The sequence below is a fragment of the Staurois parvus genome, unplaced genomic scaffold (assembly GCF_062004578.1).
Source record: "Staurois parvus isolate SC_StPar_1 unplaced genomic scaffold, SC_StPar_1.0 ptg000105l, whole genome shotgun sequence".
Taxonomy (NCBI): domain Eukaryota; kingdom Metazoa; phylum Chordata; class Amphibia; order Anura; family Ranidae; genus Staurois; species Staurois parvus.
The window spans coordinates 4,756,011-4,771,202 of record NW_028317901.1 but is presented as its reverse complement, the minus strand read 5'-3'; the positions used below and the strand labels follow the sequence as shown (position 1 = coordinate 4,771,202).

The 15,192-nt window shown below is 42.0% G+C and overlaps 1 protein-coding gene across 2 annotated transcripts in view; it reads left to right on the top strand.

Annotated features, from left to right (window-relative positions):
• The window catches only part of VPS13C (vacuolar protein sorting 13 homolog C), a 352,171-nt gene that overhangs the window by 147,844 nt on the left and 189,135 nt on the right, over positions 1 to 15,192 (top strand). For both annotated transcript variants that reach the window (XM_089671418.1, XM_089671417.1), the window contains 4 exons: positions 1,434 to 1,584; positions 6,901 to 7,017; positions 9,786 to 9,889; positions 12,736 to 12,903. In XM_089671418.1, the coding sequence (XP_089527544.1) occupies positions 1,434 to 1,584; positions 6,901 to 7,017; positions 9,786 to 9,889; positions 12,736 to 12,903 (540 nt within the window). The remainder of the gene's footprint in view (positions 1 to 1,433; positions 1,585 to 6,900; positions 7,018 to 9,785; positions 9,890 to 12,735; positions 12,904 to 15,192) is intronic.

Here is a 15,192-nt window from a genome sequence, read left to right as displayed (position 1 = left end):
AGAATGGAGCCTCGTTTGATCATGTGAGATTTATCACTACTACATGCTTCTAGTATATCTTGCTGAATAGGAATCCACTTGTTTAGTGTTCATTGACTAAACCTAGTGAATACATAGGTAACAATTTTAGTAGCAGGATTTAGATTGTAAGAATCTCCTATGTTGCTCTGTGTAATTTGTTAAGGTGACTGCTAGAAAAATCAAGCTAGCCATAGATCGGTCATTTTTTTATTTTCTAGCAATGGAAAAAAACAAAAATTGCAATTTGCCCGGTTCCTGCTGAACTATGTAAATTTCAGTCTAACTGTGGCCAGCTTTAGTAGCAAGAAATCGCCAGTGTAGTCTTTCCGAAACTTTGCATAGGCTGTTAGATTTTTTTTTTTTTTTTTTCTTCAGGCTATGGCTACTGTACAGCACAGATGAACAAATCTCCTTCTGTGCCTATTGTTTTCTGACAGCTGGCACCAGTGGCTGTCAGAATACCTGTACAGCTGCTAAATCTGATTGTATGTAGCTGTTGTTTTGCCCCAAATCTTCTGTCTGGCTCCTCGCATTTTCCATTCGAAGGATGACAAGCAGGTGGGGGCCAACAGGTCATGTAGTGAAATTTTAATAACACATGGCCAGTTTTAGTCTGTTTTTCAATTTACTGGCAGTTTACCATTACTACTGTTATAAAACAATGTTTCAAGAAAAAAAAATGAACATAAGTTAAAATGTCAAAGATTATCACACAGGTTATTGCCCATTAAATTACACTAAATTCAGGGTGGTGGTAACTGGGAGTTTTAATAGCTGTCTATAGACGATTGAAAAAAAGAGAAATAAAATAACTCCTCTAAATTACGCTGGACATAGATGACTTTTTTTTTTTTTTTGATCAAGTGGGATGATCAAAAGAAGAATGAACGGATTCCACTATCCACACGAGCGAAGTGGATAGAAGAATCCTCCCCGCTGGGACATTGTATTTTTACAGTGGGACATCTCTGCTGTCAGAATACATTGATCAGTGTCTGCAGCCGCCGATTGACAAAAGTTTTTCAACGTTCCTGTTTGACAGAAGTCGGTCTAACGGTCAACTTCTGTCGAACAGGGACGACCATACATGGATCACAATTCATCCAGTCCCTGCTTAGCCGGCTGAATTTTGATCCCTCTATGGCCTTTCTAACTTGATCAAGCCTTATGTATGTAATATAGTTAATGGGAAAGTTTTTTAGCGTAGTTGGCTTTTTTTTTCAAATCCTCCTTTCTGTAATTTTCCTAGTTCTCTGCATGTCATGCCTTCTTTCTATATTGAGGCTTTATTAGGTTATTGTAGAAGGCATTCACTAATTTTATTTTCAACAGTGGACTTGTCATGAATTACGCTTTGCACAAAGCGCCGGTTTCCAACAAGATGCACATAAACATGTCTCTGTTTCCAACAGGTGGCCTTTTCATCTATGGAGCTCCTGCTGCACTCTCAGGCACTGCTGTCTGCTATCAGCTTCATAACAGAAGCCATGCCAAGCATCCCTGATAAGGCAGAACCAGTCTCTGCACAGAAGAGACCGGACAAAGAGACTTTTGTCAAGAAAGGTAAAACCCAAGAACAAATATTGGCTCATTGTGGAAACCAGGTCTGATGTGGCATAAACCTTATCACTCTTCCTCTTCTGCTTAATGTGAAATAACACTGTGTAGCCAGTGTGGGGGCTGATCTGTTTAACTCCTTCTTTAATGACATGGGCCCTTTTATAATGGAACATTCATCTGTCAAACTGCATTGTTTTTTTTTTTTTTGTCATGGACCTTTGTGTTTACAAATATTTTTCCTGACAGGAAGAGATAATGTGGTTCACTCTTTTAAACCTGCAGTTTATGCACATACAGTTTACTTTTTAAACCTTTCTAGTGTTTGTTAAAATTTCAGAGAAACTAGCAAAATGTGCATTCCCTTTTAACAGGGTAAAATTTTAAGTGTATATAAGAATTCCTAATGGTGTGAATATACAACTTGGGTTACAGGATTCAGTAGTCTGGGTAATGTATTATACAGTGCAATGGACTTAGTGCAGCAGTGTAGGGTACACAGTATATAGCTAAGCATACATATTGCAGTGGGCCAGTATATGTAGTATACTGCACAACATACAAACATACTGTGTAATGTGCATAGAACCCAACGGTCGGAAGTATGTAGAGTACATCAGTTCTCTATATCTAAGATACAGCACATTTTACAAAATGCGGCGGTCTGGAGTATGTAAAATATAGTGCAGTTCAGAAGGCAGGGGTTTGGAATATGCAATATACAATATGGCATACAGATTGCTATTTGTGTGTCAGGATTAATTATTTTTCCCAATGCACCAGGGCAATACTGGTCCAAAGTTCTTTTTCACATGTTAGTGTGCATGAAGGGGGATCTGGGTGGGCCGCAGAGAGGAGGATATAGAGTACAGCTGGGAGATGGAACACGAAGGTGGATCATTCTGTAAGAGCAGCAATTCAAATGTAGAGGAACCAGCAAAAATATCAGAGTTTGGTGCATAGCAGCATGCTATATGTTACACCCTTAATATGGATGTAACATGCTCCTAAAGGTGAATGTATATTTTAAACCTAAAACCAAAAATGTAATATATTGCAGCTTACTAATTATTAGATTTGGTAGCTGCATCAGTTTTTTCTTTTCTTAGGTTGTTTTCCCTGTTTTTAGAGGTGATATGGCCAGTAACACACCTCCTGTATTAGAGTGCCTCCAGTCTGGTAGAATGAGGACAGGTAGCACAGAAGATAGCAGCATTATCAGTCTGGGGGAGAGAAGTGTTAAACGTACAGTGCCTTTAAAACGCATTCATACCCATACATTTTGTTGTGTTACAACCAAAAACTTAATTGTATTTTATTTGGATTTTGTGATAGACCAACGCAAAGTGGCACATAATTGTGAAGTGAAAGGAAAATGATAAATGGTTTTCAACATTTTTTACAAAGAAATATATGAGAAGTGTGGCATGCATTTGTATTCAGCCCCCCCTGAGTCAATACTTTGTAGAACCACCTTTCGCTGCAATTACAGCTGCAAGTCTTTTTGAGGATGTCTCTACCAGCTTTGCATATCTACAGAGTGAAAATGTTGCCCATTCTTCTTTATAAAATAGCTCAAGCTCTTTCAGATTGGATGGAGAGCGTCTGTGACCAGCAATTTTGAAGTATTGCTACAGATTCTCAATTGAATTTAGGTCTGGACTTTGACTGGGCCATTCTAACACATGAATATGCTTTGATCTAAACCATTCCATTGTAGCTCTGGCTGTATGTTTAGGGTCGTTGTCCTGCTGGAAGGTGAACCTCCGCCCCAGTCTCAAGTCATTCGCAGACTCTAACATGTTTTCATGTTTTCTGCTAAGATTGCCCTGTATTTGGCTCCATTTTTCTTTCCATCAACTCTGACCAGCTTCCTTGTCCCTGCTGAAGAAAAGCATCTAAATATACTGAATGAGGAAAGAACAAACAGAGGGTGCACAGGCCTAGTGCATTACCATAAAAAATGTTTAATAAGAAATAAAGTAGGTGGTGTACTCACAAATGACAATAAAATCAAGGCACGTCATAAAAGAACAGCTGGGTCAACACCAAGTAACAGTCCGCAATAGGGAGTGTAGACATCCAATAGGCTGACGCGTTTCGAAGACTTGCCTCTTCCTCAGAGCCAACTGACCAAATGTCTGCTGCCTCTTTTATAAGCTCACTACTAGTTGAACCAAAGGTCACATGTGGGCCTACCTGGACACTACCCTAAGCAGGGGGGGAGGGGTCACAGGGGCAATGGACATCATATAAGTAAACACAAGAAATAAATATATATATATATATATATATATATATATAAAAATAAAATCACTAAAACTATTGACAATCAATAATTCATAAGAACCATAAGAAGTGTGCAAATAAAAATAAATATATATACATATTAATTATATTACAGATCCTTCTCTAGTGATGCCCTTCACTGCTCGCATTTAAATCAATGGATGGATGAATAAATATGACAATCATGTAAAAATGTAGTGTAGTTACAGAGTGCACAGAGAGCGCAAACCAGGTGAATGGAGCAAGATGCTAGCATAGTGCATGGATCGGATGATGAATATTGCAAAGGATCGGCTTTAGAAGTGGTGGTACGGCTAGGAACTGCACCTTATGGAGTTGTATGGGCTGGAACTCACGCCCACCTGTAACAGCCGGGAATATGTTGGCTTGTGTGTTCCAGCAAAAGGCGGGACCGCCCCTCCATCTGGATGTACCCAGAAGAGCTGCAGGTAGGCGTGCGTTCCAGCCCATACAGCTCCTTAGGGTGCAGTTCCTGAGCTGTGGATCTCTGCAGCTCCTCCAGAGCTACCATGGGCCTCTTGGCTGCTTCTCTGATTAATGCTGCCCTTGCTCGGCCTGTCAGTTTAGGTGGACATGTCTTGGTAGGTTTTCGGTTGTGCCATACTCTTTCCATTTTTGGATGATGGATTGAACAGTACTCTGTGAGATGTTCAAAGCTTGGGATATTTTTTTTATAACCTAACCCTGCTTTAAACTTCTCCACAACTTTATCCCTGACCTGTCTGGTGTGTTCCTTGGCCTTCATGATGCTGTTTGTTCACTAATGATCTCTAACAAACCTCTGAGGGCTGCACGGAACAGCTGTATTTATACTGAGATTAAATTACACACAGGTGGACTCTATTTACTAATTAGATTAATTCTGAAGGCAATTGGTTTTAGTTAAGGGTATCAGAGTAAAGGGGGCTGAATACAAATGCACTCCACACTTTTCAGATATTTATTCGTAAAAAAGTTTGAAAAACATTTATCATTTTCTTTGCACTTCACAATCATGTGCCGCTTTGTGTTGGCCTATCACATAAAATCCCAATAAAATACATTTACATTTTTCGTTACAACATGACAATATGTGGAAAATTTCAAGGGATATGAATACCTTTTCAATGCATTGTATTAACAGGTTTAAATACACTAACAAATTGAAGCCAAGCTTTATAATCAGTTACAGCAAACATTTTTTTTCTTTTGGGATAAAGATGTTACATGAATATATAAAAGCTGCTTATTTTAAGCACCCCATGACCATTTTAAATGGTATGTCTCATCTCTAACTACTGCTTTGAGGGCAAGACCCTACTTTTTTGAAGCTTGAGGAAGAGGGTCTTGCCCTCGAAATGCATCAACTAGTTTGCCATTTGATAAATGAGTTCCAGGCTATGTGGAGCACTCTTAACCTATCTTTTGCCAGTTTTGAGGTCCCTGTCACCCCTTGAGATCCCCCCCATATATGTGTATAAAGTACAGCCGTCCAGAGTCTGTAACATACAGTTTGGCTTACAGTATGCATCTGACAGTTGTGTGCAGTATGTAACATACAAAACGGCTTACATTGTGCAGTGGTCTGCTGCACAGCGCTACAGATTATGTAACATGAATAACTCGCTAGACACACACTGCTGACAGATTGACAGGCTGTTGCACACAGACAGTTTTAGGAACTGATCATGATAGGTTGTCAAAGACTGACACTCTTAGACCAATGGTTATGAATGCACTTGACTGGCATTGACAGACAAATGCTTTGATGGGAGGATGCAGACTAGCTGTCAGCAGTCATAAACTGTGTTTTGGAATGACTCTGTTACAGGCATCATAAGTCATATGCATCTTGGAAAATTGGTTACTTTTGGTAAAATGCATCTAAAGTAAAGTATTTTTAAAATTCATTACACAGGCAGTTTCAGGGTTATGAACAATATATGTTCTGTAGGGTTGTTCTTAAGTTGAGTTTGTATGCAAGTTGGAGCAGGAACATGTTTTAAGTGTAACTCCAGCCAAAAAATTACTTTAATGTTTTGGATAGCATTGGGAAGGGTTAACTGACTAGGGTAGTGATGTACAATTTGCTGACAGGTCTGCCAAACAGTAGGTGTCAGCATGCAGTGAGCAGCAAGATGGCCACCCGATGGTTTCTGGGACCAGTGTGATGTCACGCTGCCTCCGTTCTTAAAGGATAAGTTCACCTTTTCGTTGCATGTTACACCCATATTAAGGGTGTAACATGTTACAATAAGACTGGCCCTTGTTCCCCGCTTTGACAGCTAGCAGGGGATCTTCTCACCCCCTTGCTAGCTGTCAGATTTAAGAAAAAAAAAACACGTGGCATTGCTGGGCTCTGTCCACACAACCACATTACTCATTCACAGTTATCTGTGAATGAGAGACTACAAGTCCCCACAGCCTTAGCGGCTGTCAGATTGTAGTCCTCAATGAACTACCACGGTGCTGTGAAGCGCCGTGGTAGTTCATTCATTCTTCCTCTCAGTATATCTGCTTCCTCTCTTGTATACCTGCATGGCACCGGTTTTCTGTTGATCTCGGGTTCAATGGTTTACAGGTTCTTGCAGATAAAAATTTTAAATGCACATTTTTTTTTTTACCTGAAAAAAAAGTGCATTTATTATTTTTTTCTAAAAGGTGAACTTATCCTTTAAGTATGAGTCGTATGTAGTCAGATGTTTCTTACTCTAGGACTGCTTGTATACAGTTTATGTAGAAATGTTTCTATAAAAGTGCATTCATTGTAATACTTGACTGACTTTGTGAGTTTGACAGAAATGTATTAACAAAACTTAAATGATTTATTTAGCAATTTTTCTGTAGACATCTTTAACTGTTACTAAGGGCAAATTGGCTAAATCCTTATCATAGATTATAGCAACATATTGGGTGTGGAAGAGTTGTCTGTTGATTACAGTAGTTTGTTATATCAGCTACATTGGAGTTGGACAAATGTGTGACGCAGTTGGATCAAATTAATTTATACAATTTTTTTTTTTTTGTCTTCAGCAACAAAGACCTCCAAAGATAAGGACTTGATAGCCTTCAAGGTGTTTGCAAAGTTGAATTCCTTCAGCATGAATGTGTGGGATGAGAACAATCATATTGCTGAAATCAAGATACTGGGTATGTGTGCAAGCAGTCTGTGGGGGCGATTTAGATTATATAGTAAATTTTTGGCTGATTTGTGTAGCATGCATAAAATGGACCTTGTACAGTTTTTATAGTCAGTTCTCCTGCTCAAAGGATGGGAAATCTGGTTCCATGGTTTTTAAACCTGGGGTTTTTAAACCCGGATCTGTTCAATTGGCTTCACCTGTATTTCAGCAGACCAGCCTGCCCACTTGCTAAGGATTTAAGAATAAGTTCTCCTTTCGTAACATGTTTAATATTCAGGGTGTAAAATGTAACATGTTACAATCAGACTGGCCCCCGCTCTCCGATATGACAGCTAGCGGGGGATCTTCTCCCTCTCGTGAGCTGTCAAATTACAAAGAAAGTGGCCCCGCGGACATGGCCACATCACTCATACACAGTCATTTGTGAATGAGAGACTACAAGTCCGACAAACTTAGCGACTGTCAGTTTGTAGTCCTTGATGAACTACCACGGCGCTGTGAAGGGCTGTGGTTGTTTATTCATTCATCCTGTCAGTATATCTGCTTGCTCGTACATCCCATACGAGCAAGCAGATAAACTGACAGATCTGCAGGAGACCTGCATGGCACCAGCGATCTGCTGATCACTGGTGCAACGGTTTACAGCAGTGTTTCTCAACATTTTTCCAGCCGGGGCGCCCTTGAAAAGTATTTTCAGTCACGAGGCATCCCTGTCCAAGGCTTGGTTCACGTTACTGTGTGTTGCGGAATGCACGCAAAATCGCGCTCATTCCTTACACGCAGACAAATGCTCTGCTCTTTAGGGGTACCCCCATACATTGGCAAATGCAGGGTGTTTTTGGTGTGGTGCAATTTTAAAAGGTCAGGGATGACTTTCCCTGCATTTCTGAGGGTAAGGCAGCCCATTGAAATGAATGGGCTGCCCTACACACAGCCACACAGATGTGAACCAAGGGCCTGTTCACCTGTGAGGTTGGAGGGCGGTAAAACCACGCAATTGAGCTGCTTTTACCACCCCCAACTGCTCCCCCTTTAGCTACAGAAACAGAAGCTGAGGGTATACACATACTGTTGCCGCAACTGGAAGTATACCTCTAGGTGAATGGGGTTGAACTACAACCACCCCGCAACTGTATGCGCATTGCACGCAGTTGTGGTGTGGTGATTGATGCTGCTTTTTACGGGGTTAAACTAGGTGGTGAGGAGGCAAAATATTGCCTCTTTATCACCTGTCAAATGCCTTTGAAAAGCGAACTGAGCATGGATTGCTTTTCAGAGGAGCAGCAGTCCTTGCTGCTATTACGGACAAGTCCTAAAAAAGCAGTTCTGAAAGAATAGGAATAGGGGGTCGAGATTAAAAGTAAAATACATATACACACATATAAAAACGAACACACACACAGACGTACACATACAAACACACACATGTACACACGCATACATACACACACATGTACACATACGTATGTACACACACGCAGGCACATTTATACAGCATTATGAATAGTTAGAGTACCTTTAGCTTCCATCACACGGCCGGGTACTGCACTCTAGGGGGAAACGGAGAGCACAGAAGACACTCCCCTTCCCTTTTCTGTCACTTTGTTGAGCGGAGTGACGGCTCCAAGTGCCGCCCTACAGTGCAGCTGAGGATTGGGAGCTCGGGTTCAAGTGACAGCCATTCTCCCCGCGGCACCCCAGTTGAGAGAGGCTGGTTTACAGGCTCCTGCAGACAAAATAATAAATGCACATTTTTTTACCTGCAAAAAAATTTTTTATTTTTTTTTCTATTTATTTATTATTTATTTTAGGTACTTCTATAGCACCGTCGATTTACGCAGCGCTTTACATATATATTGTACATTCACATCAGTCCCTAACCCTCAAGGGGCGTACAATCTAAGGTCCCTAACTCACATTCATATACAAGGGCCAATTTAGACAGGATCCAACTAACCTACCAGCATGTCTTTGGAATGTGGCAGGAAACCGGAGTACCCGGAGGAAACCCACGCAGGCACAGGGAGAACATGCAAACTCCAGGCAGGAGGTGCCATGGCTGGGATTCGAACCAACGACCCTGTTACTGCCAGGCGGAAGTGCTAACCATTTAGCCACTGTGCTGCCCAAAAGCTAAAAGCTGAACTTATCCTTTAAGAATTGTTCCAGGTTATTGTGTCCAGTTGCGTGTTTGGAATTTAAGAACTCATTCATACAGGCGCTGACACACTATCTGTTTTTCAGGGCCATGCACCCACTCCTTCATGCCTGTTTGTTTTTACATGTGCTTGTGTCAGTGCAGCCGCTGCATCTGCTCATGCATGCTCTATAGGTGCCAGCACTTGCATGAATGAGGCCTAAAGAGTTCCGCTCATTATCAAAGTGCATATATAAATCCATTATCTTTAAATTGTGAGGATTTACTTTTTTATTAAACACTGTGAAACTGAAACTTTATCAATATAATTTTATTAGTATAAAATTCAGAGCCAGTATTTTTCACACCTACAAAAGCACCTGGAAAATACAAAACATAAGGAATAGAGCTGCTTTGTGTAAAATAGTACACATTTTCCTTGCTTTAAAGAAAACAACCTTCACAAATGATGTATGTGTGTATTTATATTGGCTGTCTCCATGGATATGAAATGGGACAAACTGTACGGGTCAAAGTGTATGTGCTGAAATTACTGCCTTTTCAGATTTGTGTGATTTTGCAACATGAATACATCTAAATAGTATGCCGTTTTTAATAGAACAAATCTTCTTTTTCAGGACTGGACTCCTCCATTTTCTTGGAATCTAGCAAGATAGACATTTTTGCAAGGTTGAAAGATATTCTTGTCAATGATGTCAACCCGCATACCATCCATAAGAAGGTTAACTCTGCGTGGCACCTTGTGCAGCTTTTTTAAATGGTGGTGTTATTGAAATGTAGCCAGACATAAAACTGACCCAATGCATTTTCAGAATACAAAAGCCCTTTCTATGAAAAAACCCCCATAATAATCTAATGGGGCTCCCTTGACTGTAGCGGTTACATATATGTGAAAAGAATCGACCTGTGCGTGTGGCCACATCTTCTTCAGATAATATAGCTCAACAGATATAAATCAGGAACAAAAAGACTTTATCTACTGAAACCGTAGCAGCTACATATGCTGCCTGTACCTCATGTTAGTCTTAAAGATGGAGAGATAGTGGCATGCAGACATGCATCATAGCTCTCACTAACTGTTTCTGGTCTTAAAGCAGGGTTGGCATAGACAAGAAAATATTCACATGTCCTGCTTTGGGAGATCATCTAATTTACACATTCTGAAGCAAAGCACTTTCGAAATGTGTTTCTGGTTTACAGAGAGCTGCTGGTCAAGAGCTAGTGGACTGGAGGCTTCTGGGGTCTAAAAAATTGTTATAGGTTGGTGTGGATCCTCTTTGCCAGCAGTGGCAGGCATATGCTCACCTGGGGTGCATATTTTTCTAAGGACCTCTTGAATTTTGTTGCTGAGCTTTTTCAGGTTGCTGCCCTTTGGTGTATCCCACTTTTGACTGTTGTCTTCTGACAAGATAACACACTCAAAAAGTGAAATACTAAAGAAGCCCATTATAGATTATGCAGTTTTCTTTCCTTCCACCATAGGTGGAAGGAAAGGAAAACTGCCCAATTTCTCCATCAACACTGTCACTGTTGATGGGAGAATCCCTCCCGCATTGCTATTGTGTTCTGCCAGTAGAACACAATGATCACCGCTAGCAGCTGTAGCTGTAGTGATCACAGGAAAAAAAATAAGACAGGTTGATTATACTGAAGTCGATCGAAGGATCGACTTCATTACAGCCATCCTGCCCATAGATAGATGGAATCTTGACCGTTTCCTGCTAAACTGGCTGATATTCGATCCATCTATGGCCTGCTATAGTTTTTATTTTGTTTGGAGACAGTTAAGAAACGCAGGCAGAACCTTGCATAATGCATCGGACTATACAATGTACCAGCTATCTTATTAGGGAGGAGAATTTATCGTTTTCTCTCAAGATTTAACCAACCATCTGAGTGGAGGGAAAGTTTATACACAGAGGGAGAAACGGATGCAGGCGGCACTGACGGGCGGCACTGACGGGCGGCACTGACGGGCGGCACTGACGGGCGGCACTGAAAGGCAGCTCAGATGGGCACTGATATGTGGCATTGATGTGCACTGGTAGGCACTGATATGTGGCATTGATGTGCACTGGTAGGCACTGATATGTGGCATTGATGGGGCACTGGCAGGTGGCACTGATGGACACTGACATGTGGCACTACTGGGGCTACACAGATCATCAGGGCACACTGATCATCATGCCCTGATGATCAGTGTACATGTCCCCTCTGAGGAATGCCGATTACCGGCTCTGCTGTTCTCTTGAGCTGTCAGCGTGACAGCTCATGAGGAGAGAAATGCCGATAACCGGCATTTCCCTATTTACATGTGATCAGCTGTGATTGGACACAGCTGATCACATGACCGAGCCAACATTTTCGGCTCTTTCCGTTGATCGGTGATCCGCTGTGTCCTAGGAACACAGCGCATCGCCGTGCTGCGCGCTTAGAATGGGACGACGTCATATGATGTCCTCCCAAAACAAGAGAACCGCCTTGCGCCCGTCATTACACTATATGGTGGGCAGGAGGAGGTTAAAGCCTCATAGCCGCTCTTCAATGCCTGCCATGAATATTACAATGGCACCAAGCTGTGCTGTTCACTCAGGAGAACTTGCGTTGTGTTGCCTCTTTCATGAGGTATCGACCTTTGTCAGCCACCTCCATTGATATCAATGGTGATGCTGTATAACCAAACCTTAACAGCACAGATATAATTTATGGCGTGCTCCACACCTTAACAGCACCTACAGCATTTATGGCATGTTAGTGAAGCATTTATAAAGTGTTGGCTGGGCATTTGGGGAGAAGCTGTGGAGGTTCCTGTGTCCCAGAATGCACTGGGAAATAAGAGAGAACTAGATCAGAGCAGCTCCAGCAACTTCCTGTTTGTACAGAACAGCTGTATGGTAACACCATTTGCTTTTGTGTGCAGGCAAAAGCATCAACCAGCCAGCAATACTGACAGTACCAGACAGGAGCAAAGGCATTGAGCATTACTGACTGTGGCAAAGCTTTTTGTTTCTTTTAAGTTGAGCTGGACCAAGCCAAGTGTCAAATAGTTTAAGTCATAAACGCATCATAAATACTATAGGCCCCTTTCAGACGGGGCGGACCTGTCAGCAGATACGTTTGCTCGGTGAGGGATCTCGCAGCAAGTGGATGACAGGTCTGTGTTGGCTCTTCTGCTGCTTTTTCCTATTGGATGCTCGGATGGAAATGGACCGTCTGTCAGTCTCCACCAGATCGTCATCCGATCCGCCAGACGGATGGGGAACAGATCACCATCCGCCTGTTTTTGCCGTACAGGATCAGATTGGATGCCATCGGAAGTCTATAGAGGTCTATGGATGGTCCAATCGGGTTCGCCTGAAAAACTGAGAGGCAGACCCGATGGGACCGTCAGTGTGAAAGGGGCCGTAGGCACGTCAATGAGAATTGCTTCATTCTTAATAATCAACACGTGTGAACAAGCCGCAACACAAACAAAGACCTTAGTTAATAGCAGCTAGAGGGAATGCAGTGTTTATATATTCCTGTTTCAATAAATGTGATCATAAGTTTTCTTTTGTTTTGTGTTAGGCTGTTTGTATTATGGAAGAAGAGGTTTTCAACTTCAATTTGACACTCTATCCTGAGGCCACACAAGGAAAATCCTATAAGGACGTATCAAAAGTGGATGGGAAGGCTTCCCTGCGAGTTGGCTGTATGAAGATTGTCTTTCTTAACAAGTTCCTTGTATCACTTTTGGTAAGAATTGCTTCTTTCTTATGGTTCACAATGCTTGTTGACCACATTTCAGTCCACAATTTTTAAATCTTCTCTCTGATTTTTAGCACTTTAACTTTCACCACACATGCACACATATACTTTCACCGTGCTTTCCTGCCACTCTGTCTGTAGGACCTATGGGTCTGATCAGGGGTGGACTGACAACTCATGGGCCCCCCAGGCAACAGGGGATCATGGGGCCCCTGTGTCCTTGCCCAAACTCAATAAAGCCTATGAAAAAGGTACCAGGGGCATCTCATGGGGCCCCCTACAGACCCCGGGCCCTCGGGCAGTGCCCGAGTTTCCAAATGGTCAGTCCGCCCCTGGGTCTGATATTTGTGTAAGCTCAGTTTTACCTGTATGACAACTCACACAGGTTTACTTGCTTATTCTCTTCTTGATGTGACAGTGTTTTGGCAATGGGCAGCTCACACCCGAGCCCTGCATCCTGGGAGTAAAGGGATAGGGTAACATGCAGCCACATATCCACAAGTTTTGAATCATGCTTTCACCTGGCATTCTGTGCATGTCTCACAGTGGAATGCAGTTAATACAGTTAAAGTGTTACTAAACTCACAAAATCAGTCTGTATATGCAGTAAAGCATGCTTGTTATACTCAATGTGGAACCTAAGGGGTTAATCCTCTGCACTGTGTAAAAAGGCCGTTTGCTCCTGTCTTCTCTGCTCCTCTTGTTCAAATGTCCACATCTTATCTCCTGATAAGACAGACTGAACCCGTAGCCATTTTGCACATGCTCAGTTTAGTGTGTATTGCTAAAGAGGTTTTTCTTTTTTACTTGGGAGAGTGCATGAGATGAGCACAGAGCCAATCCGCACTGTCCAGATAGAGCTCTAGGGGTCCTGCATCCTCCTACAGGAGAATGAAAACTCCTCCTACAAGCTGTAACCAGTGTTCGACTGAACACTGATAGAAGTCACAAGACTGCTACAGTGCCTTGAAAAAGTATTCATACCCCTTGAAATTTTCCTAATTTTGTCATGTTACATCCAGAAACGTAAATGTATTTTATTGGGATTTTATGTGATAAACCAACACAAAGTGACACATAATTGTTAAGTGGAAGGAAAATGATAAATGGTTTTCAAATTTTTTACAAATAAATATTTGAAAAGTGTGGCCTGCATTTGCATTGAGCCCCCTTTACTCTGAAACCCCTAACTAAAATCTAGTGGAACTAATTGCCTTCAGAAGTCACCTATTTAGTAAATAGAGTCCACTTGTCTGTAATGTAATCTCAGTATAAATACAGCTGCTCTGTGCAGCCTTATTTTGTTTCTAAAAATGGCACATTTTCTCAGTTTAAACGTTTGATATGTTTTCTGTTTCTTTAATAAATTATGGGTTTGAGATTATCAAATCATTGCATTCTGTTCTATGTTGATTTTACAAAGCATCCCAACATTATTTGGAATTGGGGTTGTAATAATCAATAGGTTTTCTATTTATTATACAAAGAAAGACTGACATTTTGTTAAAATTGTTTTCCTTTTAATATGAAAGTTCTAATGAAGGACTCGTAGAAATGGAAGGCAAGTACTGTGTTTGAGCTCCTGAAATAAATTTGCTGAGGTGGGTGAAGATGTAGGGGGTTGTAAACTCAGAGGTGGCAGCCCTAGATGTCACTGCTACCCTTAACAGCCGGGAAAGTAGCCCATCTAGTAGGGGTAGTGAGGGTAATGCAGGTAGGCCTAGACCAGTGGTCGGCAAGCCGCGGCTCTTTACACACTTTAATGCGGCTCTTCTGTGTGCCGGGCGCCCGCTCCCCTCCCTCCTCTCGGGCGGCCGCCCCAAAAGTCAGGACTCTGCAGCTAGCCCAGCAATGGGCAAACTACGGCCCGGCGGACCTTTTAATCCGGCCCGTGGAGCGTGGCAAACATTGGCTGTCAGGATGTAGGCGGGGCAGCGTGACGAACTCCTCTCCTCTCACAGTCCGCCCTGAAGACCGGAACGGCGCGGGAACACGGCAAGAGGAACGCGCGGAGCAAAGGTGGGTGAATTGACACAATATGCGGAATGAATTACTATAGGGGGGATGAATTGCTATATGGGGGATGAATTACTATATGGGGGATTAATTACTATGGGGGATGAATTACTATATGGGGGATTAATTACTATGGGGGATGAATTACTATAGGGGGGATGAATTACTATATGGGGGATTAATTACTATGGGGGATGAATTACTATATGGGGGATGAATTACTATATGGGGGATTAATTACTATGGGGGATGAATTACTAT